At 60.3% G+C, this 26,672-nt stretch overlaps 1 protein-coding gene across 2 annotated transcripts in view; it reads left to right on the forward strand.

Annotated features, from left to right (window-relative positions):
• The window catches only part of PXDN (peroxidasin), an 84,268-nt gene extending 78,376 nt beyond the window's left edge, over nt 1-5,892 (forward strand). For both annotated transcript variants that reach the window (XM_012662176.1, XM_012662177.1), the window contains 4 exons: nt 2,077-2,197; nt 2,403-2,535; nt 5,007-5,120; nt 5,496-5,892. In XM_012662176.1, coding sequence (XP_012517630.1) covers nt 2,077-2,197; nt 2,403-2,535; nt 5,007-5,120; nt 5,496-5,615 — 488 coding nt within the window. In that variant the 3' untranslated portion in view covers nt 5,616-5,892. The remainder of the gene's footprint in view (nt 1-2,076; nt 2,198-2,402; nt 2,536-5,006; nt 5,121-5,495) is intronic.
• The last annotated feature ends 20,780 nt before the right edge of the window (nt 5,893-26,672 follow it).

Raw genomic sequence — 26,672 nt, forward strand, 5'->3', positions numbered from 1 at the left:
AACCCAAAACTCCATTTTCCGATAGCTTTACCGGGCTCCCTGCAGCTGCTTAAGGAGTAGAGCCCGGATCTTTCTCTTTTGCTCTGAAGGTCCAGGGTGCTTGGACAGACCTGAAGCCAGGCCCTGTACCGTCCGATGTCACGAGCCGCCGCCTCTCTGGGTTGACTTCTGGGGACGCTCGGCTGCTCCAAGCAGTCTCTGACCTGGGTTCTTCCCTCTTAAAGCCGCAGGCGTGGCCCTGAGCCGACGACCTGGGAGGATGTTGCTAAGCTCTTACCTGTTTCCATTTTAGCCCCGTGGCCATATCTGAAGTATTCACACAGCAGAAAAATAACAAAAAAGAGAATGGAGATTTGACAGAACCAAATGTCTGTTGCTGTCACTTTTCAATTCAACTTTTCCAAAAAAACATTCAAAGCAAACTTCCTCAGGCTGTGCCTCCTAATCATTTCCATGTTTTTCTAAATTCATGTATGATACCTGCGCACATAGGAAACCTGAGAAGCAACTCCTGGGTAAATGCAGTTTCTTTTTCTTCTGAAAAGAGCTATAAACTTCTCTGTGGGATTAATCATTTGTGAGGAAGAACACACACACGCACACACATACACACACACCTGAATATGTTCGCTCACATGTGCACAAGAGGCTCACACACACGCACGTGCATATGTGCGCAGATACACACATGCAATTTTGAGATCATGGCAATAATTACTGAAAAGTTACAGAAAACTCCTACTTCACCTACATATACCAGTTGTAAGCATTTCGCTATATATGGGAACTCTCTCTTTATATAAGTATGGATATATATGTATGCGTATGTGCATGCGTGTACGTATGTGTGCATGTGTGTACACAATGCATGTTTACATGTCGGTGCATAACTCCATGTGTTTGTGCATGTCTGCATGCACATATACGTGTATGCACGTGCCCTGTACATACATGTAGTACACAAGCATGCGTATACAATACATATATGCATGTGTCTTTGTGTGTGCATATGTATGTGTGTGCATGTGTATATATGTCTGCATGTGTGTGTGCATGTATATATGTGTGTATGTATATGTACATGCACGTGTGTGTGTGTGTGTGTGTGTGTGTGTGTATAATGCGCATGTTTTTCTGAACTGGTCAAGGAAGTTGCAGACATCTTGCCACTACTCCTAAGTAAATTACTTAAACGTGCGTGGTCTAGGACACTGCTCTGCCCTGCTCTTCTGAGACCATTGGTGGGCAGAGCAGCGTGAGATGGACCAGCCTGCTGGGTCTGACCCAGAGCTGCACAGTAGCTGCAGAAATAAGTCACAGATCATTTAGTGGAGCTGTTCATGGGCTTTGAAGACAGCCGCCAGCACTGCGCTCCTGCCCTTCAGGAAGAAGTAGTCCAGAGCCGAGCTGGAGGCGGGAGGCCAGCGGTGTTGGCTCTGGCTGGTCTCCGTGCGCAGCGTCCACCCCAGGGGCTCTGGGGCGCTTTACACTTCTGGACGGGGCCACACTCGGCCTCTGCCTCCACTCTCTGCCAGCCCTTCCAGGCTGAGGGTGACACACAAGACAGACGAAAACCCCATCACTTTCCTGCACAGAATGTCACTGGCCCTCAGGTGCGGCACAGCACTGGGGGCCCCTCCCTCACCTGGGGGTCCATGTGAGACACAGCTGACGGCCCCTCCCTCACCTGAGACTCAGGCGGGACAGCACTGGGGGCCCCTCGCTCACCTGGGTGTAGGTACAGGCAGGAGGCCTCTGCTGTGGCGGGGACGTTTGGGTCCCTCGGGGTGCAGGAGTGAGGCCTGCAGGTGCGGTGCAGGTGGCTGTGGGGTGGCCGATGCTCCAGACCTGGCCGTGGCGGGCGGAGCCGCAGAGGGTGGTGCGGTGCGCGACATGGGTGTCCTCGAGGGGCTCAGGCAGGCCAGCTGCCGGGTCTCGTGAGGTCACCTCGGTCACGCCTGACATACAGGTGCCGGTTGGTTCATGGAGACTGTTCCTGTGTGACCAGATGCACTCAGTTTCAACTAGGACTAGAGCCATCAACAGCTGACGTGCCCCTTTGTGTTCCCGTGTTAGACTGTAGGACCAGGGGACAGTTCAACGTGTTTTCGTACCATTTCCGCGGCAGACGGTCCCTTGAATTCAGCTACCAGGAGGACAAGCCCAGCAGGAAGCCCCGCCCACGGAAGACACTGAGGTACGGTCGTCCCGGAGGGCAAGAGCGTGTGGGAGGGGCCTGCGCTGCGGGACCGGGGCAGGACCACAGCGCAGGGACGTCCTGGGGCCCAGGGGATGGGCGTCCTGCTCAGAGCACCCGCCCCCGGACAGCTATTTGAACGCGGGTAAACTGAGTCCGCTGGTTGCCTGCCGGGGTTATATTTTGGCCCCTCCCCCTCTGGCAGTGCTGAGAGACACGGCACACATCCTGGCAACACCACCTCCGCCTTCAGCGAGCACGCGAAGGGACCAGGGACAAATGACTTCAGAGAGTTTGTCCTGGAAATGCAGGAGACCATCACAGACCTCAGAAAACAGGTAAGGGCCGGCGGCGTCCTTCCCTGCAGAGGAGTTCCGGCCGCACACGTCCGCCTGCAGGCGCGGCCAACGCTGGGCCCCGGGAGGCCCTCTCTGACACCGGGCTCTTGCCTTGGACTTGCTGTGGCTGGGCCGTGTGGGGCTGTGGTCCTTGGGTTTCCCCGAGGGGACATCCGGGAGGTGGGTTCTCGGTGTTGCCGGCGAGGGGCTGCTGCAGGAACGCTGGCCGCCAGACAGGACGCGGCGGAAACTCGGATGGGTGTTGCAGGGGGACTCCCGCCTGGCCAGGGAGGGGTCGCGGGTGTGTCACGGTCCGTCCTCCGTCCATCTGATCGGGTATCGGGAGTGAGGAAGGCCCTGGTGTCTGCCGTAGGGCAGCAGGGACGGTCAAGCCGGCTCTTCGCCGAGCTCTGCCGAGGTTTTGCGGAGGAGGAATCCTCTGCTCTCAGTCCCTCCGTGGAACTCACCCAGCTCCGCCCGGCGCTGTGTGGGCGCCGCCCCCGAGGGGCAGACAAACCTGGCCGACCCTCGGGTCCGTGGGGGCTGTGAGCGTCCTGGGAACCTGGGGGTGGTCAGGGCAGACATCCTGACAGGTGACCCTGAACGGTCTGACGGCCCGTGGGGGCGCGCTGGGGACGGCCGAGCGGAGGCAGAGTGGCACTGGGTGCCCCAACTGTGCCCGCCGTCCCGATTCCACCCACGGACGGGCAGGTGCCCGGGCGGCGGTGCTGGGGCTGAGGGACGTGGCACATCCACTGTGATTCTGCAGCCGCCGCAGCTCAGGAGGCCGCGGGCAGCCGTGTCGTCCCCTCGCTCCTGGGTGACCGCTCGCGAGCTGCAGGTCGTCTGCTTATCCCACAGCCTCGTGGGCACACGTGGGCAGAGGCGGCTCCGCTTTCCCGCCTGTGCGTCACCGCCGGTCAGCCCGGCAGGGGGACAGACGGGCCCGGCCCCTGCTCTGGGAGCCTCGGGGACCCTTCCTCTTTCTCTTCACGGTTTCAAGTAGAGTTCCAAGATTTGGTGATTTAAATGCCGGTCTGCTAACAGTGATTCCTGGGGAAAGACAGTTCGCTCTCCTTCAGCCGCAGAACCACACAGCCAGAGGACACGGTGACTTGAGGCCGCAGAGCTGCGTGGTACCTGCTCAGCCAGAGGCCTGGGCTCGGTGGGCTGGGGCCGCATGTTGAGGCTGCGATTAAAGACGTTTTAATTGAAGGGAAGCGTCCGAGGTTTGTTTAAGTTATTCGTGGCCATCGCCGTCCCTCCCATCTGCAGGTAAAGCAGGTGCCTTCCCTGCAGCCACACAGGCTTTGTGCGAAGGTTCGTTAGAAGAATTGGGACACACGTGTAAATGACGTATATCCATCCCAGGTCTCATTAGCAGTTTAGGTTCCGTGACAACGGACAGAAAACCCAACGTAGGGATGGTCCCACTGAGGTCCGAGTTCACGTTCTCTCAGGTGGGTCTGGAGGTGGCAGGTCCAGGCTGCCGGGCCCTCCGCGGCTCAGGGCCCAGGTGCCGCCGGCCGCTCTCCTGTGTGGCCTCTGTTTCTAAGGCCACCTCCGGCCCCGGGGCTCCTGGCGACCATCACCTTGTCCCAGCTCCCCCAGCAAGACGCGGGGCAGGTGTGAGGAGGGTGAGCCCCTCCGGGGACTTGCTGGTGGCTCCTGTTACCGTTGTGAGGTCCCCGGCCACACCTGGGACACCTGGACTTGGGGAGGTCGTCTCTATTCTGGGGGCCATGCTCCCACATAAGCCCAGTGGTTTTATTACCAGGAAAATAAGGAAGGTCCGATTCTGGCCTGATGAGTCATACTCCTTCGTTCGGAAACTAAGCACGGAATATTTTTGTCATCTGACTGATTCTCGCTCTCACGATTCTTTGCGAATTCCTCCTCTGTTTCCAAGGCGCTTCTGCGACAGCTCAGTGGTCAACCCGCTTGTCCTAGAGCTTCCGTACGGCTGTCTCCCGCCTATCCGTGAACTTGAGATTCCACAGTCGTTTTCCAGAAACACTCGTCTCAGACGTGGTTTATTTTATTTATTTATTTTTTTTTTTGAGACAGAGTCTCACTGTGTTGCCTGGGCTAGAGTGCCGTGGCGTCAGCCTAGCTCACAGCAACCTCAAACTCCTGGGCTCAAGCGATCCTCCTGCCTCAGCCTCCCGAGTAGCTGGGACTACAGGCATGCGCCACCATGCCCGGCTAATTTTTTCTATATAGTTTTAGTTGTCTGATTAATTTCTTTCTATTTTTAGTAGAGATGGGGTCTCGCTCTTGCTCAGGCTGGTCTCGAACTCCTGAGCTCAAACAATCCGCCCACCTCGGCCTCCCAGAGTGCTAGGATTACAGGCGTGAGCCACCGCGCCCGGCAGACGTGGTTTATTTTAAGGCGTCGTTTCGAGCGAAGGAGCGACTTCCACGCAGGAGCCGAGCTGTGACTCCGAACTGACCGTGAGTGTTTCTTGCAGATAAAGAAACTTGAATCCCGGCTCAGCGCCACGGAGTGCGTGGACGCCAGTGGCGAGCCTCACGCCAACCACGCCAGGTGGAAGACGGACGCCTGCACCCTGTGCGAGTGTAGGGTGAGTGGGGGTCGTCGCCACGCCCGCCACCCCCTGGACTGGGCCAGGGCAGCATGCTGGGAGGCGGACGGCGGGGACGGTGGCCCCGTCTGGGGTCCCTCCGGAGAGGGCGTGACAGTGTCCTGGGCTGGGCGGATTTGGTAAGCACAGGCCAGGGGAGAGACGGCCGTGTCCCCTCCCTCTCCTCTCTGACCGGGCCTGCCCCCGGGGGAGGGGAGGGTGTGCCCAACCTCCTCGGTTTACAGAGTCCGCAGGGGAGGTCAAACTGCGCACACGGCCCCGGCGGTGCGGGGCAGGAGGGGACCCAGGGCGAGGCCGGGTGCTGTGCCCGCCCCACGGCCCTCCCGGCACTGACGGCTCGTCTGTCCCCTCCAGGACGGGCAGGTCACCTGCTTCGTGGAAGCGTGCCCGCCTGCCGCCTGCCCGGCGCCCGTGAGAGTCGCAGGAGCCTGCTGCCCGGTCTGCTCACAGACAGCCGCGGAGGACACGCCTTAGCTCGCTGACTCCGCGGGGTTTGTCCGCCGCGTCATCGTGAGGTCCGGGGGCAAGACGGGCAGCCGCGGACCAAAGAAACACCAGAACGCGAGCGTTTCATGACAACGTCCGGCCGGTGCTGTCACGGAGTCGGGGGCGGGGGCTGCTGGCCGGGGGCCCCCTGGGGAGGGAGCGCAGCGCGCGCCCGGGCGCCAGGCAGACACGCGTCCTAACGTCACGTTAGGTTTCTCAGGTTTTTATTTAATTCTTTTAAGATGAGAAATTGGTGCTACCATTAAATCGCACAGTTAAATCGTTTAGGCTCCTAAATTGATTTCACCTGACAACACCGTTTCTTTTTTGGCAAAGCAGGTACCTCCGAATCTCAGTGCCGCTGGTTCTGACCCTGCGGGGGTGTCCTCGGGTGGGGGTGTCCTCGGGTGGGGTGAGCGCAGAGCCGCAGGCAGGTGGGGCCGCCCTCTGGGCTCTGTAGCGTCTCAGCTGCTCGGCGTCTGAGCATGGGACGGACATGCCCAGCACAGACGGTTGCCGACCCTGCGGCTCTGCTCCAGCGACCTCCACGCATGATGGTGACATTAACAAGCCGCGCTTAGAGACAGGTTTGTTTTCACGCGCAGCTGCGTACGTACTGCCCGGCTGTGAACCGAATGTGGAAATCCTCCCCTCCCTGTGTCTGACGACACCGACACCCACTGAGGGCCCAGCCGCCCACGCTGACTCGGTTGGCGGCGGGCTCTGGCTTTGTCCCCTTTCCGGAGGCTCCGTTCCTGGCCAGAGCTCCGGGAACGGCGGATCCTCCCCAGGGGCGGGAGGAATTCCAGTGTCGGGAGTTTTCCAACTTCAGGTGTGTGAGTGTGTTGACAAAAGAAAATGAATCCTGTACGTCATTTGTATTGTTAAAATGCGTGATGTTTTATGAAAATTCACCCCTTTTTTAGGTATTAGACGGACAGAAAAACCATTTCCACTATGCAAAAGTTCTTTTAGATTTTAGTGACGAGCAACTATCAAACCTCATGGGCTCCCTCTTTTTAACTGACTGACCAAGACCTTCCGTTTTATTCTAAATACGGAGGGATCTGTGTTAGGAGAAACGTTTTCCTGAACGTGGAAGTTCAGTTCAGCACACACTGACCCGGATGCCCACCACGTGCCGGGCACTGAGATGGGGGCACAGGGGCGGAGGAGGAAGACTCGAGGTCACAGGAGGTTTCAGTTCCAGGTGGCAGGTGTCCCAAGGTGGTGGCACGATGCGGAGACTAACTGGAGCAAGGTCCCGTGCAGCCTGCCGCGTGGTGGGCACAGGCGTGTCTGCTGTGATTTGCACACGACCCGTGTTCTAGCACGAGCGTCCTTCCCACCGGCAGAGACACCCGGCACCTTCCTGCTGGAGACCCGCAGCTGCGGGGCTGTGCGCAGCCTTCCGGCCGCGAGCGTGTTCCCAGGGCGTCACGGGGGCTGCTGTGTAAAAACGGATGTCTTGGCCGTGCATCTTCTTATTACAAACTGATGAACTAGCACGGCTGGTGTTCCGTGGCGCATGGGCTTGTTTCGAAATGTCCAGTCACGTGTAGTGATCGAATCTCGGGACAGATCTCTGTCACATAGGAAATGTGCATGTTTGTCTACAAGCTGGTGGTCACGTACGTCGCTCAGGTATACAGACGGCGGCAGCTCTCCATGCTGGGAGTGTCCTGCTGTCTCGTAAGTGCCTTCAGACACGGGTGACGCCCGCTGCTGGGTGCTGGGTGCACGCGTTGTGGCAGACCTGGCGGGGCGGGTGCCGAGGGACGCGTTGGCGGGAAGGCGGCTGCGATTCACAGGAAATCCTGCAATTCAAACCAAAATGTCTGCGGAATCACCAGTTTGATCCTGTACGTGACCCAAAACGGCAGCGGCGCCTGAGCGAACGCTCCCCGGTAGCCACCGTAAGGGGACAGCTGTCAGCCGAAGCCGAGTGTACATATTTATTCACCTTCCTATTGCTGCCGACAGCCAGATGCCTTTTTTACGATCATTATATTCAGTACTTTACCAAAGAAATGTTTGCACTGTGTAACGATGCCTGTCCGTTCAATAAATGGGCCACATTTTCAAAAGGAGATTGGCTTTTTTTTTTTTTATCTTAAACTGAGAAATGAAGCTAAAATTTGTTCTCCAGGTGAGGTCAGACCGTGAGAAAGAAAGGGGGTGGTTCCCGGGAAGAATCCCAAGAGCTGTACTGGGCACTAAAGATTTTATATGAAAAAGGTGAAAAAAGAAGAAAGAGCATTGTTCCAAATGGTCTGTCTTTTCCCAAGTATCCAGGATACTTTACCTGGACTGAGTTTTATTTTTTTTTTTTAAATCTCGGGCAGGTGGGAGTTGAGCTCTTGGGAGAAACTTCTCGCAGCGGCCCCGGCCTGACGTCCTGTGGGTGGACACAGACACGGCCCCGTCGGGAGGAGCGTGCGGTGCCAGCTGCCCCAGGCCCAGGGGTCCGCGACGGGCGGGCTGCGTTCCCAAAAGCTCACGCGTGTCTGCGCACCTCTTTGGGGGACCCGGCTCCCGCTGGTGCCTCCGGTCACTGCTGGTAGGGGACTGCTGTCCCCAATTTGTCGTTAACGTGCCAGCGACCGCAAGAAAGGCAGGAACAGTGAGCTGTCGTCGCTGCATTGGTGTTTATGGTCACAAATATCCTCAAACCCCAAACCCACAGGCCTTGACACTCGCCTAGGATGTTTGAATTTGGAAGGTCCCAAAAGCCCCAGAAATGACTGCTTTTATGTTTGTGGGATTTGTTACAAATAACTCAGTCTCAGGCCAGGCGCGGTGGCTCGTGCCTGTAATCCCAACAGTGGGAGGCCCAGGCAGGAGGATCACTGGAGGCCAGGAGTTCAAGACGAGCCTGAGCAAGAGTGAGATCCCACCTCTACTAAAGATAGAAAAATTATCCAGGCATGGTGGCCAGTGCCTACATTCCCAGCCACTCAGGAGGCTGAGGCAGGAGGACGGCTTGAGCCCAGGAGTTTGAGGCTGCAGTGAGCTGTGATGATGCCACTGCACTCTACCCAGGGTGAGAGAGCGAGACTCTGTCTCAAAAAACAAACAAAAGACCGACTCAGTCTCCATCTGCTGTCACAGGGTCTGAGTTTTCTTGTGAAATAAGTTAAATAATTGTGACATAAATAGTTAATGACATGTTGTTTACATGCCTTTTAAACTGCATCCTTCCCATCATACGAACTCGTTTTCCTGCTGCTGTCCTCCGTGCACAAGCTCATCGGGGCACACGCACGGAGCTCACCGCGTGAGTAACGTGCAGCTGTTCTTACAGGAAGTTCCGGGGAAACGTTCCTGTTTATATTCTGTACAAATTGCTGTAACAGAAGTTAACTCCGAGAGCAGCTACTGGTCGTCATCCCAGTGATTCAGCGCGTGCAGGGACGAGACAGGAACAGGATGTTTGGTGCCGTGCCGGCCTGGCCCGTGGGAGGGTTTGGGCACGGCGTTGCCGGGAAGGCCCCGAGCCCGGGCCGGTCAGGAGGTCGCTCAGCTCCGCTGCCTGCGCCTCCGTCCCCGACGAGTCAGGACTCCCTGGGCCCAAGACCCAAACCCGCGTCTGACGCTGAGGCCAGTTCCCTTCTCCTTCCACGACACTCGGAGAAGCTGAACATCTGCATTTAGTTAAAACTGCTCCCTCTGTACTTTGCCCAAAATACCGATGGAAATGCTTTGTTCACGGGACACTCCTCGTGGGAAGGACGAAGCGTTTGGGAATCTGAAGTGCAGTTTCCTACTTGTGCTCACTGCGATCCCAGCTGCACTTCATTAGCTCTGCAGCCTTTGCCAAGCCACTCAACCCTTCCGAGTCTTCCTCTTTTCATTTGTGAAACAGACACTTGCGCCGAGACCTTCTGGGCTTGCTGTGCAGATAAGCTGGGGTGTCCGTACCAGGGTGCCCAGCACAGACAGGAGCTTAATGCTCTTTTTCTGGCCAGCCGAGCACGGCCTTGCCCCGACAGGTCTGGCTTAGGGACGCCTCCCACCCCGTGTCCCCTAGAAGCCCTTAAAAACACGACGGATCTTGTTTTCACGCAGACGGGGGAGGGGCTGGATCCTGTTTTCACGCAGACGGGGGAGGGGCTGGATCCTGTTTTCACGCAGATGGGGGAGGGGCTGGGTCCTGTTTTCACGCAGACAGGGCAGAGGAGGGGCCGGGACACCACCCTCGCTTCACGTGCTGCCTGAATTTAAAAGCAACCGAGTGGTGATGAGAAACTCCCCCGTGTGACCCAGAACATCTTGACATCAGACAGCGGCTGACAGCCCCCGCCCCAGAGGCCAAGAACGTGTTGCCGGAGGCCGCGCCCCTGCACCGCACACGCCTTCCAGACCCCTGCCGTGCCCAGCCCCTCCTCGCCGTGTGGCCGGGTTCCGCGGCGTCCAGAACACACCTTTCCCGCTGTGGTGTCTGCGCCCAGCCCGTCCTCTCCTGCCCTCATCCTGAGACCCCCTGCATCCCCCCGGGGCCCACCCCTCACTCCGTGGCGACCGCCGTCCTGGGATGGGTGCGCTGTGAGCGAGCGACGCCGCGTCTGCTGAGCTTCGTAGCCGAGCAGGAGCCACCGCCCCCAGGACAGCCGTTTCCCCGGCTGGAGGACAGAGGACGGGCACGACCCCCACCAGTCTCCGTCTCCAGCGATCTTAGCTCATCTACACAGCTCGCTCGCTCCCCGACCCCCACGGGAGAGGCTTTGCTTCTCCTGCGATAGTCGACGTGAAGACGAGAGATTGGGGTGAGCTCTGCCCCTAGCTGCTGTTTGAGCTCAGACAAATTAACACAATTGAGCCTCAGGTTTCATCTACAAAATGATCTACCTAGTAAGAATTCTTTTAATTAAGTAAGATAATGTCGGCAAAAAGAAAACAGAAAGCGTACGAATGTGTGAGCTGCCGGGAGCCATTTACTGAGCAGAGCCGCACCCTGGGCCTGGCCTGTGCGCCGGGGGCTCCTCTCCTGCAGAGGGGGAGGTGCAGGCCCCTCGGGGCCAGAGGCCGGCAGCTCTGCAGTCTGCAGGGACAGCTGGGAACCAGCTATTCAGGACACCGTCCCCGAGTCCTTGGTGTGGATCCGGTGGATGAAGATCTTGTCCTCGTGCAGAGGGAGCCACAGCCTGGCCAGTGCATTTGCTCGTCCCGGTGTGGTGCTGTGGGCACGCGTGGGCACGACAGCGGCAACCTCAGCCGGTGACCAGGCCTGGGGCTCGTCCCGAGTCAGGAATAACCATTCTAAGAGTGAGTGGTCTCTGTCTGCACTCGCTCACCAGCTGATGTTCACCCGGCCCTGCCAGGAGCCAGGCTCTGTGCTGGGCTCGCAGCGCTGGTCTTTTCCCGTCGACGGAGATTCAGGAGCACGAGCAGCAGGGCAAGGGCGGCCGAGAGCCCACGAGCCACGCCGGCACCCGCAGACCACCTTCCGTGTGGTCCCACCAGGTGGCCGGCGTCGCCGCGTGGACAGGAAGCCCTTAGACCGCAGTCCAAGCTCGCTGGACGAATGGGCTCCTTGAGGATGGGGTCGGTGTCTCCTCACCGCTTTGTCCTCAGAGCTGGCGCCATTCTAGCCCAAATCGCGTATGTGGGGACGTCAGGGGGCGTCCCCGGTCAGCAGAACAGAAGCAAGAAATGGGGAGCCGGTGACCCCGATGCAACGCTGGGGGAGGGTGGGCGTCGTTTTCCTCAGCCGGCGTTGCCAAGTTGCCAGGGATGTGTCCACATCCAGCCTGAGCCGCGGGTGTTACCCGCGTGTGCGCCGCTGCAGCCACGCCAGTGTGAGCAGAGGACATTCCGCGTCAGTCGTGAACTGGACAGAAGGAAGGGCCGCTCCCCGCCCCGCCCCTAAGGGAACAGGTGACACCTGGCTGACTGCAGAATCATCCAGAATCGTCTCTGCTCCTTCTGGACGCAGCGCGGCCTCATCCCCCACGTCCCGTGAGCCGCAGTCCCAGGTCCCGGGCGCGGCGAGCGCGGCGGGAGGTGCGTTATCTGGGAGCAAGAGCCCAGAGCGGTGAGCTGCGCGGCCCTGCCTGGGGAGGTGCCCGGCTGGACCCGGAGACCTGCAGGTGGGAGAGCAAGGTCGGGGGTCGCCAGGCGCCCTGGAGCAGCCGGGAGCTTGCGGCTGGCGAGGATGGGGCTCGTGTCCCAGGGCTGGGGGCACGGCAGGAGCTCTCCGTGCGCACGGCCGAGGGTGGAGCCGTCCAGGACTGGGACGGGGCCCACCTGCCGCTTCCCACAGGCCGCGTGCCTGGAGCGGCGTTTCTTCCCGACACCTTCATCTCCGCCCTGCTGGGGGCCGTTTAGACGCCATGTTCCTGGTCAGCCCGTGTGCTGCAGCGAAGTTGTGGCATCACACACGAACCGCAGGTCTGTCCTGCGCTGGTCCTGCGGGGCGCACAGTGACACAGCGTGAAGACGACGAGCTTTTTCCCAGCCAGGAATCAATTTCTCCCCACAGGGAAGACGCTGTCCGAGGAGGACGTGTGGCCTGGGCGCAGGGCTGTCTTGGGCGGGCGGAGGGGGTGCCCCGCGGGCCCAGCGCAGGCGCAGGGAGGAGCGCGGCCTCGGCAGCCGTGGCCTCTGTGTCGCGGCCCTCGCTGGGGCAGGCAGGGCCCAGAGCCACCCCCGCAGGGCCGGGTGCGTGCGCACCAGCGAGGGTCTCACCAGTGGGAAGACAGACTCAGACAGGCCACGGGCCTGCCCACGGCCACCCGGGTCCGGACGGCTGTCCCCACTGTTAGCTCAGGCCGCCTCTTCCCTAGAAGTTCAAAGCTCCTCAGACAAGGAATGTTTGTCAACGGGGGATTTTAACTGCTAGTTTCTCGTTCCGAAATGTAGCTGGTGAGGTCAGGGTTTATCGCCCCTCCGCCGCTGCAGCGGAAGCGTTTCCGACGCTTTGGCACACTCGCTAGTGCCGGGCAGTGGAGGATGGGGCTGGGGAGGCCTGGGCCCCGTTGGGCCCACACCCTGCAAGGTTGTGGGGAGCTGGGAACACAGCAGTGACCCCGAGGGGCCAAGACATCACTCCCATTACAGGGCGCACCCGGCACACGTCTGTGGTTTGCCGTGGTGCTCAGCAGAGGCTGGCCCAGGCCCGGGAGTAGCTGAGGTCTCCGGGGCGGCAGGTGGACCCGGCTCCAGGGCCCAGCGAGGCTCTGGATCCTGGCTTTGTCAGGGGACCCGAGAATACGTGCTTGAAACAAGCTTCCCACGCCCAGGCGGTTTGGGGGCCCCCAGATCAACAAGTGGCACCCCGACCTCAGCAAGGATCCTGGGGTCCTGTGCCTTCGTCCCCAAGTGCAGGATGAGCGCTGGACAAGAGCTGCCCCCCGCTCTGCTCTGATCTGCAGGAAACCCACGGAATTTTCTCAGCGACGGTCCCAGAGAGAGGACAGTGCACGCCGGCTGGGGGCCGAGGGGCAGGCGGAGGGGCTGGCTCTGGCTGCACAGTGGTGACTCCGCGGGAGCAGCCTGGCGGGGGGCTGCCTCCTCCCTCTCCTCATCCACCTCCGTCCTCCCTCAGGGCCGCAGACGTGGGGCAGGAGCTGAGCTGAAGCCCCCCCGGCCTGCGAGGGAGCATCCCGGCTGAGAAATGAATGGGCTGTTTGAACACACTAGTTTTTAAGCCTAAAATTAGTGAATCAGTAAAACACACACAGAGTGCAATAAACTAACGTGTGCCCATTGTAGGAATCTGGCACTTTGGTATCCTGTGAGCATTTTCCAAGGCCATTATCATTCTCAAATCAAGACATTTAATCTCTACGGTTGGAATTCAAGAATTTCTTAAAACCAATCCTTTACGGGTGGAGTTTCAGGTTCTCATTTCTTCGCACCATAAAGGAAGTCGGGACGTCCCGCGAACAGGTCCTCGCGTGTCTCCAGTTATATCCTGTGCTTGCGTCAGAGGCTGTGAGCGCTCAGAGCTCTGTGGGGACCATCGGTCACGTACAGGGAGGTTGCACGAGTGTCCCAGCTCCTGGAACTGCCCGGATCCCCCCGTGTCACCCGCTGTCCCCAGACGGGATCCCGGGAACTCACGTTTTGAAAGCATCTGGTATCTGAACGTGAACAATGGAGACTGGTTCTCAAGGCTTTTTTAGAGAAAATGTTAAAATATGGCAAAGAAAGTCAGCCCTCAGGCTGTGTGAAGGGGCAGCCTCTCTATCAGCTCCCACGGGACATTCCCAAAACCTCCACGCACCACCCCGGGATGACTTTGCTCCGACCAGTCCGGCCTGTGGCTCGTGTCGGCAGCGGCAGGCTGGGAGCCGCCCAGAGACCACGGCCGTGAGTGACGGGCACGGCACCCCCTGAGCCCGGCTGGACGTGTCCACTGTCCCGGCCCCACCAGGCGCCCAGAGCCTCCTTCCAGCATCTCCCGCTGAGGCCAGAAAAGCCGTCAGTGCGGAGCCGTGGCCTGTGGTGCACGGCGTGAGGGGCGGGGCCGTTCTGACGTTGGTTTTCGGTTGTTAGGAAACTGGTGCTGATGATTCTGGCCCTGCAGCGAGGTAGAGCTGAGCGTGGTGGTCAGCCCCACACACACACGTGGGCCATGAGCCCGGCATTTCTGCACTGGCCAGACCGTCGGTGCGGAGTTTGCCCAGCTGAACCTTATGCCCGAATGCACCCCTCACTTAGGTCTGCCTCCCGCCCAGTCGTGCCTCCCACCCAGGTATATCTCCCACCCAGGCGTACCTCCCACCCAGGTGCACCTCCCACCCAGGTACACCTCCCACCCAGGTGTATCTCCCACCGAGGTGTATCTCCCACCCAGATGTATCTCCCGCTCAGGTATATCTCCCACCCAGGTGCACCTCCCGCTCAGGCGCGCCTCCCACCCAGGTGTACCGCATCCTCCCTAAAGCTGGGAAGGCGGAGGGATGTCTTCATCTCACAGATGGAGAAACCGAAGCTCAGGGTGAAGCTGAGAGGTAGGCGCAGCGCCGTGGCTGGACGGGGACCGCGTTTCTCTTTGTCTGTGTGTTGCTGGAGCAAAGTGTGCATTTCAGTCCATTGTTGGGTATCTATTTCTGCAGCTGCCGCCGTGCGACCCAATTCTGAGAGACCCAGAGGAAGACAAGGGGTCACAGGTGGGGTTTCTGGGACTGGCCCTGGGAGAGCTCATCTTTGGTGCAGGACCAAGGTGCTCTGGGTGGCACCTGGCGGGCTTCCCGCTCCTGGAACCGGGCACGGTTTTCTTTTAAAAAAAGGATTTTTTTTTTAAATGTGCATTTGCGTGTCTGTGTGTCTTTGTATATGTGTGTGTCTGTGTGTGTAGGTTGTGTGTCTGTGTGCGTGCGTCTGTGTCTATGTCTCTGTGTGTCTGTGCATGTGTGTTTAGCTTCCTGGCCGGGGCTTAGCAAGAGGACGTTGGGCGAGAGATCCAGGAGAGGGTCTCTCGTCCGAAAGCTCCCGGCACTTGTGGCTGTTCCCTTTCCCTGCCCTGGCCTGAGGCTTCGCTAGAGGCCCCGGCGGGGCACAGAGGAGCCCTAGTCTCCAGGGTGACGATCGGCTGAAGAGGGTTGTGGGGGAGCCTCCGGGCCCTCTGCACACTCAGACAGAGGCGGGTTTCGCTAAGTAGGACCCGGGCAAAGTGAGTGGTGACCGCCGTCTGCGACGATGGGGACAGGCCAGACGGCCCTGTTGTCCAGTCTGGTGATAATTTAGCTCCCGACAGTGGAAGTACAGAGAACAGTGCATTTCCTTCACCAGGGCGTCTGCGTTGACAGGAGTGGCAGCTCACTCAGGCCGCTGGAAGGTGCGGGACAGACGTCCCAGCCCCGTGGCCGGCGAGGTGGGATGACCCACAAGCACCAGGTGCTCGAGCCAACCCGGGGCAGGTCGCAGATGTGCGGATGGTCCTGTTTGCTCCCATGATTGTGAGACGTGGCGGAGTCTCGAGGGCACCCGTGGCCCAGGCGGAGGATGGGGGGGCAGCAGGGAGCTTCCTGCATGTCTGGCGTCCCCAGGTCTGTCAGGGTCCATGACGGGCTCCCAGCCGCCCTCCCTGAGCCCCGGGCACCCACCGTGACCCCGATGGAAGGGTGACCTGCGAGAATTGGGGAGGGGTTTCCTCTCCTGGCAGCATTGCCCGTCCCCACATTCAGCTGACAGAGCCGTGTCCGTCCTGCAAGACCAACCCCGAGATCGAGAGCTCTGCGCAGCCTTCTCCGGCCCCCGGCGGAAACGGCCACACCAGCCCTCCCACTTCCCAGGCGCACCTGGCCAGGGCCCTGCTCGGGCCGGGCTCTGGGAGAGGGTGGGCTACTGGCACCAGGGCCCTCTGTCCGCCACGCACTGCGCCAGACAGTCAACATCCACACGGGTGTGATCTAAGTGCACATTCACATATAAGCTGTTTATTAAATACATATGTTCACATGCAGCGGGCATTTCCCTGTGCAAGTTCACCAGCGTCATCCGTGTTTATACGCCCGGCAGGTGGAGAGCACACAGCACTCCTGCCATAACAGGGGGTCCCCTGCAGGAGAGGATGGGGCGCTCTGAGGGGAGCTGCCACCTGGGCAGCGTCTCGGGGTCCTTGGGGAGCCCCTGGGCGGGGCGTGGACAGGAAGGGCAGCGGGAGGACGGTGCTGCGTCTCTGGCCTCTTCCCCGTGCCCTGCTCAGACCAGTAAACAGATGACTCAGCCTCCGGCCTCCTGCGGGGTCGCGGCCTCTCCCTCGGACACCCAAGGGGGTCACGGCCAAACAGCTGCAGTTGGGGCTTTGGACTCCACACGCCTGACGTCACCTGGGCCTGGAGCACAAACACAGTGGCGTCCCCCGCAGATGTGGGCGTGTGCAGGTCCCAGCGTGCCTGCGGCCTGCAGCTAATAGACTGAGTTTTCTCTGGGAAGGAATCTTCCACGTGTGGGGAGAATCAGCCCACTCTGGGACACCACCTGGCCGCACGGTCGGCAGATGTGGCCTTTGTCAGGGACGTTCACTGGGTGGGGGAGGTGGGCATGGCCCGGCCCGGCCCGCAGTGCCATGTTGTGAGCCACGCGCACCCCGGCCTCCCTCCTGGACAGGCCCGGCCATGGCTCATGCGTGTGCATGGCGGGAGTGTGAGGACGGCTTTGCGCCCGGGCCCAGCACAGCTCCTGACACGCAGGAGTGTGTCCATAAATACTCGTCCCACCATTGGCTCATGTCACACGTCTGCGTGGGGGGGCTGGTGCTTGCCAGGCACCGTCCCAGCTGCTGGTGACGCCTCAATGACAAAACCAGGTCCCTTGTCTCGGGGTGGGGCGTGGCGGGAGGGAGGACAATTAATAGCGTGTAGAAGAGCACACGCGTCGCATGTCGGAGAGGAGGCCTGTCAGACGGGAGAGCTGGCCGGCTGAGGCTGGACCACCTGGGCGGCTGCGCCGATCTCGCCTCCCACGTGGGGCTGCGTGGCTGTCCCTGCCCTCGTGGTACCTGGAGCTCCACAGGAGGCTCCGCAGTGGCCCCGCAGCAGGGCGACGTCTCGGCCACGAGATGCTGGCCGCGGCCACGCGGGTGGGGAGGCAGGGCTGCCTCCGTTACTCCGTCAGCGCAGCGAGCCCTGCTGCTCAGCCCACACCCTGAAACGCTGTGCGGTTTGTCCTGCAGGGTAGGTGCCACCTGGGGAGACCCGCCTCGCCCTGCACAGGCGAGGGGTGACCGCAGGGACAGGGACGCGGTGCCTGGGAGCAGGCGGTGGCAGCACGTCAGCGAGAACTGAGAGTCCCCACGTTTGAGGTGGAATCAAGGTGGCTCCTGACCGGCCAAGTGGCCTGCAGGGGAGAAGGGAGGGGTCAGGGATGACGGACAGACTCGCCACCAACTGGACAGGCGGGTCAGGGACCACGTGCGACGTGGGCCGTCGTGTGTCCCGCCTGTCGTGTGTTGGGTCCTGCGGAAGGTGGGGCATCGGGTCTCTTCTTTTTATTTTTAAAATCAAAAAAACTGAGACTCAGAGAAAAGAAATACTGAATTTTTATTTAGTAGCAAATTCTAAAGTAAATGAATTTGCCTTTAAATGGCTCTCACATTTCCCCCGTTGTCCTTAGAAGATAAGAATCGATCACTTTTGATTACGTCGCCAGCAGTCTGGGAAGCCCCTTTGCAGGAGGTAAACGGAAAGACAGACAGACAGGAGTGTGGGGGGATGAGAGCGCGAGTGACTCAGCCCTGTGCGGATGGCGCAATCCCAGGGAACAAGATCCAGGGCCGCTCTGGTTCCTTGCCCAGGGTGCCCAGGGTAGAGGACCTCTGGCTCTCAGTCGATGGTTCTGGAAGCTTCCTGGAGGGAGGGGCATTGGCTGAGCTGAAACTTGGACGCTTGTCGGGGGTGGGAAGGGCGGACAGGAGCCTGCAGAGCCCAGCAGGGAGCATCCGGGTCCTGGAGGAGACTCTGGCGGCTGGAGAGGGACAACGTGGGAAGGGCTGGCATGGCGGGTCAGGGCGCCGGGCCTCCTGCAGGGGTGGGGAAGGGAGACGCAGGGGAGGAGGAGGAGGAGGAGGAGGAGGAGGAGGCTGAGCACCCCCAGGGGAGCCGGGAGGCCTAGGAGGGACCCGCACCCAGAGCCGTCTGAGGGCCACGGCCCTGCCACACCCGGACCTGGGAACTGTGGCCTCCAGAGCCGTGGGAGGGTACATGTGTGTTGTTCCAAGTCTGCCCGTTCGTGAGTAAAGTGGTTTCGTGCATCAAATGTGTGAACAAAGGACTCCGGCTTCCCGTCGGCTGGCCCAGAACCGCGCTCCCGGGGCGGCCCGGCGGCCAGGCCTCTGCTGTAATTGTTGGTGTTTCTCCCACTGAAGAAAAGGCACCGTCTGCCCAGGAAGTCTGCCTACCTGCACCGCACAGAAATTAATTCGCAGTGAGCCAAAGACCGAAATATAGGAGCTGAAACTGTGAGACTCTTACGAGAAAGCTGAACTACACATTTCTCTGTCCTGGGATTAGGTGATGGTTTCTTGACTGCAATACTGAAAGCACAAAGAACAAAAGGAAGAATTAGATAAATTGGACTTCATCAAAATTTAAAACTTTGGTGCTCGAAAGACACTACAAAGAAAATGAAAAAGCCACCTACAGAATGGGAGGAAATATTTGTAAATCTTATCTCTGGTAAGTGACTAATACCCAGAATATATAAAGAGCACTTATAACTTAACAACAAAGGACAAATAATCGAATTTAAAAATGGGCGGAGGATTGGAATAGACTTTTCTCCAAACAAGATATGCAAATAGTCGAAAAGCAGGTGAAAAGATACTCGACATAACTAGTCCTTAGGGAAATGCAAACCTAACCCTCATGAGATGCTACTGCACACTCCCAGGACGGTTGTAATAAAGAAGACAAGTTGGTGAGGACGTAGAAAAATGGGAACCCTGGTTCCTTCCCAGTGGGAATGTAAGATGGTGCAACCACAGCGGAAATCAGGCAGGTCCTCAAAAAATTAAACCCCGCTACGTGCGGCCCGGCGATGCCTCTCCCAATCTCACAAAAACAATCGCCCGTCATCCCGTGGGTGTCTATTGTGGGACACCGTGCGAGGGAAAGCCGCTCCGCACGGACAGACACGGCTGCGTGGGCGACCCTTGAGAACATCGTGCTCAGTGCACGAAGCCAGTCCCGGAAGACCACGTGCGCTGTGACTGCACATGTAAGAAAACTGTCCGGAAAGGCGAACCCATAGAAATGTTGTTGGAGCCGGAGTGAGGGGACGGGAGCGGCAGCTGGTGGGCAGGGGGCTTCCTTCCGGGGTGACGCGAATGTTCTGAAGTTAGGTGGCGGTGGCATAGCATTGTGAATATGCTAAAAGTCACTGGATCTACACTCCGAAAGAGCGAAGTTCGTGGTATAAGGACCGTGTGTGTGTGTTTTACTGGGTGCTGCAAACCTTTCTTGTTGCTCGGGGCAGGCTCAGTCGTCTGCGGCATTCCATCTGCACTGGCTCCCACACGGTGCCCGCGCAGGTAGGCACGCAGGTATGCTCACAGGTAGGCGCACAGGTAGGCGTACAGGTACGCACACCACTGTGGACCGGGCCGGTGGGCCCCAGCAGTGGCAGCTCCCTTTCCTCCTCGCTGTTCCAAACGCATCCCGTGGGCCCCAGGTTCCGGCACACTGGCCCCTGCGGGCTGCGTTAGCTTCAGAGAATATCGCGTGTGGGGATAAGTTGATTTTGTTTCTAAGACCCATACCGGGTCAGACTTATTAAGTTCCTTTGATTTTTCACGTTTTTTGTTAAATTAATAATTTTAATTCGTGGTTATCTGTAAGTTAGTTTATGTTTGTAGTTTATTTCTAAATAAAATTGTAAAAACTCAAAGCTCACCATTTAGAGCAAGATAAGTGCGCACAGACGCACTTGCCACTTGCGTCTTCTGTCTCAGACCCGGTCCTGGTCCGGCCCGGCCGCGGCCTCAGGCTTCCACGAGCCGGGCTCTGGCCCTGGTCTGCAGGGGCTGCTGCGCAGGTGTTTCGGGCACCACCTAAGCTCTAGGTGTTTCCAAGGCACCAGGCTCAGAGAGATTCCCTTTCTCCCTCTTCTCGTTCGTTATAAGTGCACGTGCTACAGTGGAAAAATAATACTTGTTTCTGAGATTTCTGTTTGAGACCTGCTTACCACCTGCCTGACTCTTGGCAAGTCACTATCTATTTGGGCTTAATTTCTCTACGACTGGTATTTGCAGAGTCCTGGGAGACTTCTCAGAGCTCCAGCTGCTGAGCTGACACCTCTTGCCTGACATTTAAAAAATGAAGATAGAACATTACGTCCCCGTGCCACGACCTAGACGGATGTGCTCGTCAGAACTTGTGCCCAGTGGCGACCTGGCTAAGGAGCAGGACACAAGTGGAGCCGGGAGCTCCCTGACCGTGGGAGGGGGAGCCCCCAGCGCAGGCTGGGCCCCCGCTGCCCCTCGAAGCTCTGGGACAGCCCCCTGCTCGGGGCTGCGAGGCCAGACCCCTGCTCACAGGGAGAGGCAGGGACGGGGTGGCCTGAGCCGGCGTCCGCGGCTGGGCGCGTCCATCACTCTGGAGTCTGTGAGGGCCCGGCAGCTTTAACAAACGCAAGCTGGGGCGCCGGGAGGGCGCGTCCCACACGGAGGTGAGGGCCCAGCCCGCGTGCAGGCGGTTCGGCTGCGTCGCCCCCGCGCAGCCCTGGCCGGGAGCCCCGCACACCACAGACCTCGTCTCTCTTGGTTCTGGAGCCTGGCAGTCCACGGCCCAGGCGTGGCGGATCCGGTGTCCGGCGTGGCCCACTCTCTGTCCTCACGTGGCGGCCGGGGCAGCGGGTCTTGGGTCCCTTCCACAAGGGCACGACTCCACCAGGTGCCTCCACCCTCGGGACCTCAGCACCTCCCGGGCCCCTTCCAACGGCAGCACGCGGGGTGAGGACTCCGACATGTGCATCTGGGGACGCAGACCATAGACCCACCTTTGTATGTCAATTACGACATCTGCGTAAATCACACGCACGTCATTGACCACGTTCCTTTGCGGGAGAGCTGTAGCAACAATGTGTGACATTTGTCTGTCGTGGGAATAGTGCGCAGTCAGACTTACTCATTTGCCAAATTCTTTCACCCTCCACCGTTTCTGTCTTCTACTGCACGTCACGCGACACCTACGCTGTGGGCAACGCTGCGTGAGTCTCACGAAACCCAAGGGTGTTTCCCCCAGATTTGCCCACAGTGCGTCCCATACGATCCGATTTCATGGAATTATTACTAAGTGTTACTTTGATGGACATGCGCTGTCCCTAAACCTGAGTGACGTGTCTGGGCTATCCAGGTCTTCCAGAACCTTCCAGCACGGAGACTGGGCCTGGGGCTGGTTCCGTTTGGGGCCAACGTGCCTCGCGCCCACAATCCTGGAAGTGTCTCTGGCGTTGGCGGCAGCGAGGCCAGACACGCTTGACTTCATCGCCGAGGCCGCTCGGTCGGTACTTCCCGGGCTCTCGGACATCTCGGCAGTGGAGTTCGCTGCCCCTCGCACGTTCTGGCCCGCGTCGGGCCGGCCTCGGGACGCTCAGCTGTCACAAGACGGCAGGAATTTCTGCCGCCAGCTGGGACCGCAGAGCCGCCGGGAACCAGCCCGGATGCTGCTCCCCAACCTCGGGGCGCGGCGGCCGCTCGCCCAGCCGCGCGTTTGCGCAGACAGCCCCGCTGATTCTCGGCCACCACGCCCGTCGTCTGCACGTCCTGCAGCTCCAGCGGCCGAGACACCCTGACGGCGCAGCGGAAAACCGCCAGGGTGGCGGCACCGGCTCCGCGCGGTGTGGCCAAGGCTGCGCTTTGCTCCTCGCGGGGGGGGGGCACCTGGGGGTGAGCCCGCGAGTTCCCGCTAGCTCAGCAAAGCCGTCCGCTCCCGGAGCATCTCTCCAGCCAGTCCCTCCGCGAAGCCCGAGGCCCACCTGCTCCCTGACACCCCCGAGCGTCTGGGCAGCACGCCCGGTTCCACGTACCCACCGGGAACGTCCCGGTTTCCCTCCCGCTGCTCCCACCCGCTGTCTTCCTGCTTCCATCCCAGCACGCCGGGCTCACACGTGAAGGTGCCAGTTGGGCGTCTGTGCGGGGGGCATGGACCTTCCCTGGCCGCTGTGGGAGACAAACGCAGCGCCCGGCGGGCCACCGCACAGACTCCTCCACGCCGGGCAGCTGGGCCCTGAGCGCGTGCTTCTTCCTGCCAAGGCGGAGCCGGGGCAGCCTGGCCTGGGAGCAGCAGCTGTGGCTCCGACCCGCACCCACCAGGGCCCCGTCCACTCGCGTGGCCCCTGCAGACCCCAAGGCTGCTGTGCCTGGGAGCAAGTGCCCCCTGGGGAAGGCACGGCTTTGCCGGGTCCTGGTGACCTTGGACCCTTTCGGCTTCACTTGCCACCGAAGTTCCACAGAACTCACTTCACATCAAGGTTTCTCTCCGAAATGCGTCTTGGGGGACCCCACTCCCCACCCCTGCCCAGCACCGCCTGCCTGGTCCTGCCCCCCCATGCCAGGGCGCCCACGCACCCTCCGAACAAAACGCACGTGGGGGGCAGGGGGCGCGTGAGCTGCCTGGATCCGTCTGTGGCTGTGACACCCGTGGGGGCTCCTGGCTTCGCGTGGGTGCAGGCCAGGGATGGGGCGGAGCACCCCACGCCGCTCGGGACGGCTCCGCGGTTACCTGGGCAACATGTCAGCCGTGTTTGGGGGAAAACCCCAGAATATCTCATTTTCCCTTAATGCCATCTGACGACTTCTCGTTGCTTAAAGAATAAAATCTGAAATCTTTCCTTGTGGGGTTCTGCTTCCTTCCCCACCTGCGGCTGATCCCCCACCCCTGGTGTCACCCGCAGCCTCCCCCAGGTCCCTCGGCAGGACCCGCTGACCCTGCGGTTTGCTGAGCCTCTGCCTGGAACGCTGGTCTCTGGGCTGGACCCTCCCGCACACCCCGGCCCGGCAAGGCTTCGTCCACGGCACCTCTCCGACCCTCCGACCCAAAGTGCCTCCCCTGCTGCGGTTCCGTCTCCGATAGTTTCCTCTGCAGCATTTGCGCCAGGCTGAGCTCACGCTCCCCATCGTCTGCTTGTGTTGCGTGACGGCTCACGTTTGGCCGCTGAACTCCCAAGTAAGAGTGGGTTATTACAACAGAAAGCCCAAGCCAGAGTCACTGTAGAGAGGCCACGGTGTGCTTTCTCCCATTGGTTGGGACACCTGGAGGTCAGGGTTCGGGGCTGGTGTGGCCCGTGTCGTCCGGCGTGTACTCCCACGTGTTCTCATGTCCTCATGTCCTCACGGAGGCTGCAGGGCTCCTGACATTGCATTTGCTTCAAGCAGCAGGAAGTGACAGAGCCAACAGCAAATGGTGCTGCCAGTTAGGTTCATCCCCCCCCTTTAAGAGATTCCATAAAAATCTCACCCCAAAACCCCCACCCACCTCTCTCTGGCCAGACTGTGGCTCCGGCCACTCCCGTCTGCAAGATGGGCCTGAGAAACACAAGTTTTCAGGCGGGCAAATCTCTGCCTGTGAAACGGCAAACAGAGCCTATTAGTAAGAACAAGGAGAAAATTGCCACAAATCGTTTTTGTCTATGTTTTTGTCTGAAATCTGTGCTCCAAGAAGAGAGAGTCTGAATCGTTCTCCCCTGATCTCCGGCACTTCTCGCGGCGTCTGGAGTGTGGCGAGCTCTCAGTGAACCTTTGCTGGAGGGGAAAGTACGTTTCCCACGGGCCTCTGGGCTCCTCTCACTCCAGACCCAGACACGCCTCGAAGTTCTCAGCACCGGGTGCCGGCACAGACCCGGCGCCAGGCGCTGCTTAACCAGAGCTGTTTACGAAGCAAACCTGGGGCCAGTGCCGAGGCCCCGAGAGGCTGCCCAGGGCCCGGAGCGCAGGGGCCCGGCAGGGGCAGGGAGGGGGATCGCAGAGGCAGAGACCCCCACGCCTGGCGCTCGGCCCCCCAGAGGGCACAGTTAGGTACCCCGGGACAGAGGCTGGCATCACGTCCCTGAGGCTTGTGTTCTCGGGTCCACCTGGGCTTAGGCGGCCGGTCCAACTCTCTGAGCCGTAGTTTCGGGGTTGGTTCAACTGGATGCATGGCCCAGAAGTCCCGCCCTTCTTGCAGAGGGCCTCCCGGGCCACTCCTGGGACGACTGGGCACTGCACGGCCTGCCCGGGACCCGGGTCTTCCCAACGCTCCCCTCTGAGCCGGGGCTGCCGTCTGGTCTCAGGTGGCCGGGGTGTGAGCCCCTCCCGGGGGCTCTTCTGAGCCGTGCTGCTGACGTCGGGTTGACCGGCAGACACTGTCCCCACGGGGTGCCTGAGTGGGACCCTTGGTCCCTCCTCTCCCCGCCCCAGGCTCCTGTCCCAGTGGGGCGTGACCTGGCCTTGAGGCCTTTGGTATTAATATTTAAACTGGTACCTGCATTAGTCAGCTAGAGCTGCCGTCACGGAACAGCACGGACTGGGCGGTGTGAACCACAGGAATGTATTTCCTCCGGGTTCTGGAAGCCGCACGTCCAAGATCAGGGGCCGGCGGGGCTGTAGAGTCTGGCAGGCAGCACCTGCTCACACCTGCCGGCCGCAGGACAGGGGAACACTCTCTCCGGCAGCCGCCCTCCCAGCCGGGTGAGGCCGGTATGTGCGTGCGTTTTCCACTGTGCGCCCTGGGCTGCGTGGCGCCGCCCAAGCTCTGGGCCCTGCTGGCTCTCCGGGGAGCTGGGGCAGCCAGAGGAGGTGGGGTGCCCACAGGCCACAGAGGTCCCAGCCAGAAGTGGGGCAGCCGAGGGGTGGCGGGCTTCAGTGTGGGGGGACTGGGGCCATCCCAGCACTCGCTGCCTTGGGGGACCTGGCGTCCTCTCCCGGAACTCGCGGCTGGGGCGTGCGCCCAGTCCCAGGCCGGGCTGACACAGAGCTCTAGCGAGCACGCTTAGGGGGTGGGTTCCGCCCTGGGCAGCCGGGCTCAAGCCAGAGACAGGTGGGGACAGGTGGGACTGCGCTGCCCGTCGTGCAGGGGCCCAGGTGGGGTGGGGGACGGCCTCCCCCAATCTGTGCAGCTGCGGGGTCTGCCGTGGCTACTTGCTGAGAAACGCCCGCAACCCGCCAGGAGAGTCGCAGGAGACAGGTGTGGGAGTCACCCGTGTGGACGGCCCTTGGGCGGGGACCTGCACTGACAGGTCTGGGGGCCACGCCTCCCTCTTCCGCGAAAGGCTGAGGCGCCGTTGCACACCCACCACCCCTGCCCACACCTCCAGCTGTCCAGAGATCTCCCCGCACGACCCCAAGCCCAAGGGGCAGAGCTTTCCCAGGGAGGCAGAGTGGGATTTGGGAGGATGAAGGGATCTCAGGAGCTATCTGGCCCAGTAACCATTGGACACAATGTCCTCCCAGAGGTCAGCTGGCCTCTGCTTGAATGCCCCCAGTGATGGGGAGCTCACTCCCTCAGGAGGCTTTCTATTCCTTCTGTGGTTGGCTGTAACCACTTAGGAATTCTTTTTAAAATATTGATCCAAAATACATTGCCCTCTTACTTCCATCCCTGGGGTGACCTCAGCTTTTCCCATGGAACACACAGAAGCACTTTAGACTCTGGGATGTGGCCCTGGTTCATGGGTTCCCAAGTGTAAAAGGAAAATTAAAATCTCCGGGCCCACACCCAACTCCTGATGCAAAGGGGAAGGTAAAGGCCTCTGGCCCGGTGAGGAGCTGGCCCCGCCACCCTTCATTAAGGAAGTTCCCGCTGCCCTCCCATGAGCCGGCGTGCAGTCGCACCTGCGTCCACACCTGAAGCTGAAGCCTGCTTGTTCCACACTGATGCCGGGTTGCAGGTGTGTCTTGCGGGACGGGAGACGCGGAATCAGACGTTCTCGACCCGCCCTGGGATGCCTGCGTAAGTCCTCACTGCCTCCCCTTCTGACATCCGGGTTTTGTGTAACGCGTAGATTCCCTGGGCCTTGCGGGACGCGACCACTCTGCTGCCCCTGCCCCTGCCCCTGCCCCGCGCCAACTCCCCTCCGGAAAAGCAGCCCCCTCCGCCCGGGCGTTTCGCGCTTTTCCTCGGCGACTCCTCGATCTGGCCTCAGTCTCCCATTTAGGTTGAGGCAGCTACCCCCTCACACGTGTTTATGTGTGTTCTTCTGAGCAAAGCTCCGTGGGCACAACGGGTTCTAAACGCCTCCTGATTGCGGACGAGGTCCTTGCCGCGCCTGGGCGCACGCTCTCGGCCGCTCTGTCTGTCCGGGGCCGCGCCCCTCAGCTCCTCCGCCACGGCCCTTCCTCCTGGCCCTGAGACGCCCCCACCCCGGGACCCTGGGCTCCGTCCTCGGCCTCCAGTCCGGCAGGAGGTGACACCGCCAAGGGGACGGAAGCCCACGAGGGCCGGGAGGCTGTGCCAGAGCCGGAGTCCCAGGCGGGAGAGCTGAGGCGCCCAGGACGCCGCATTAGGGAACAGGGCTTATGCTTTCGAGGCATTCGGAGAATCAGATTTGAAAGGAAAATATTCTCTGGGCCAAACGGAACCAAGCTGAGGCCAAAAGCCATCACTCGGACCTCCCGGAACACCC

Source organism: Propithecus coquereli, unplaced genomic scaffold (assembly GCF_000956105.1).
Source record: "Propithecus coquereli isolate 6110/MARCELLA unplaced genomic scaffold, Pcoq_1.0 Scaffold753, whole genome shotgun sequence".
NCBI classification, from domain to species: Eukaryota; Metazoa; Chordata; class Mammalia; order Primates; family Indriidae; genus Propithecus; species Propithecus coquereli.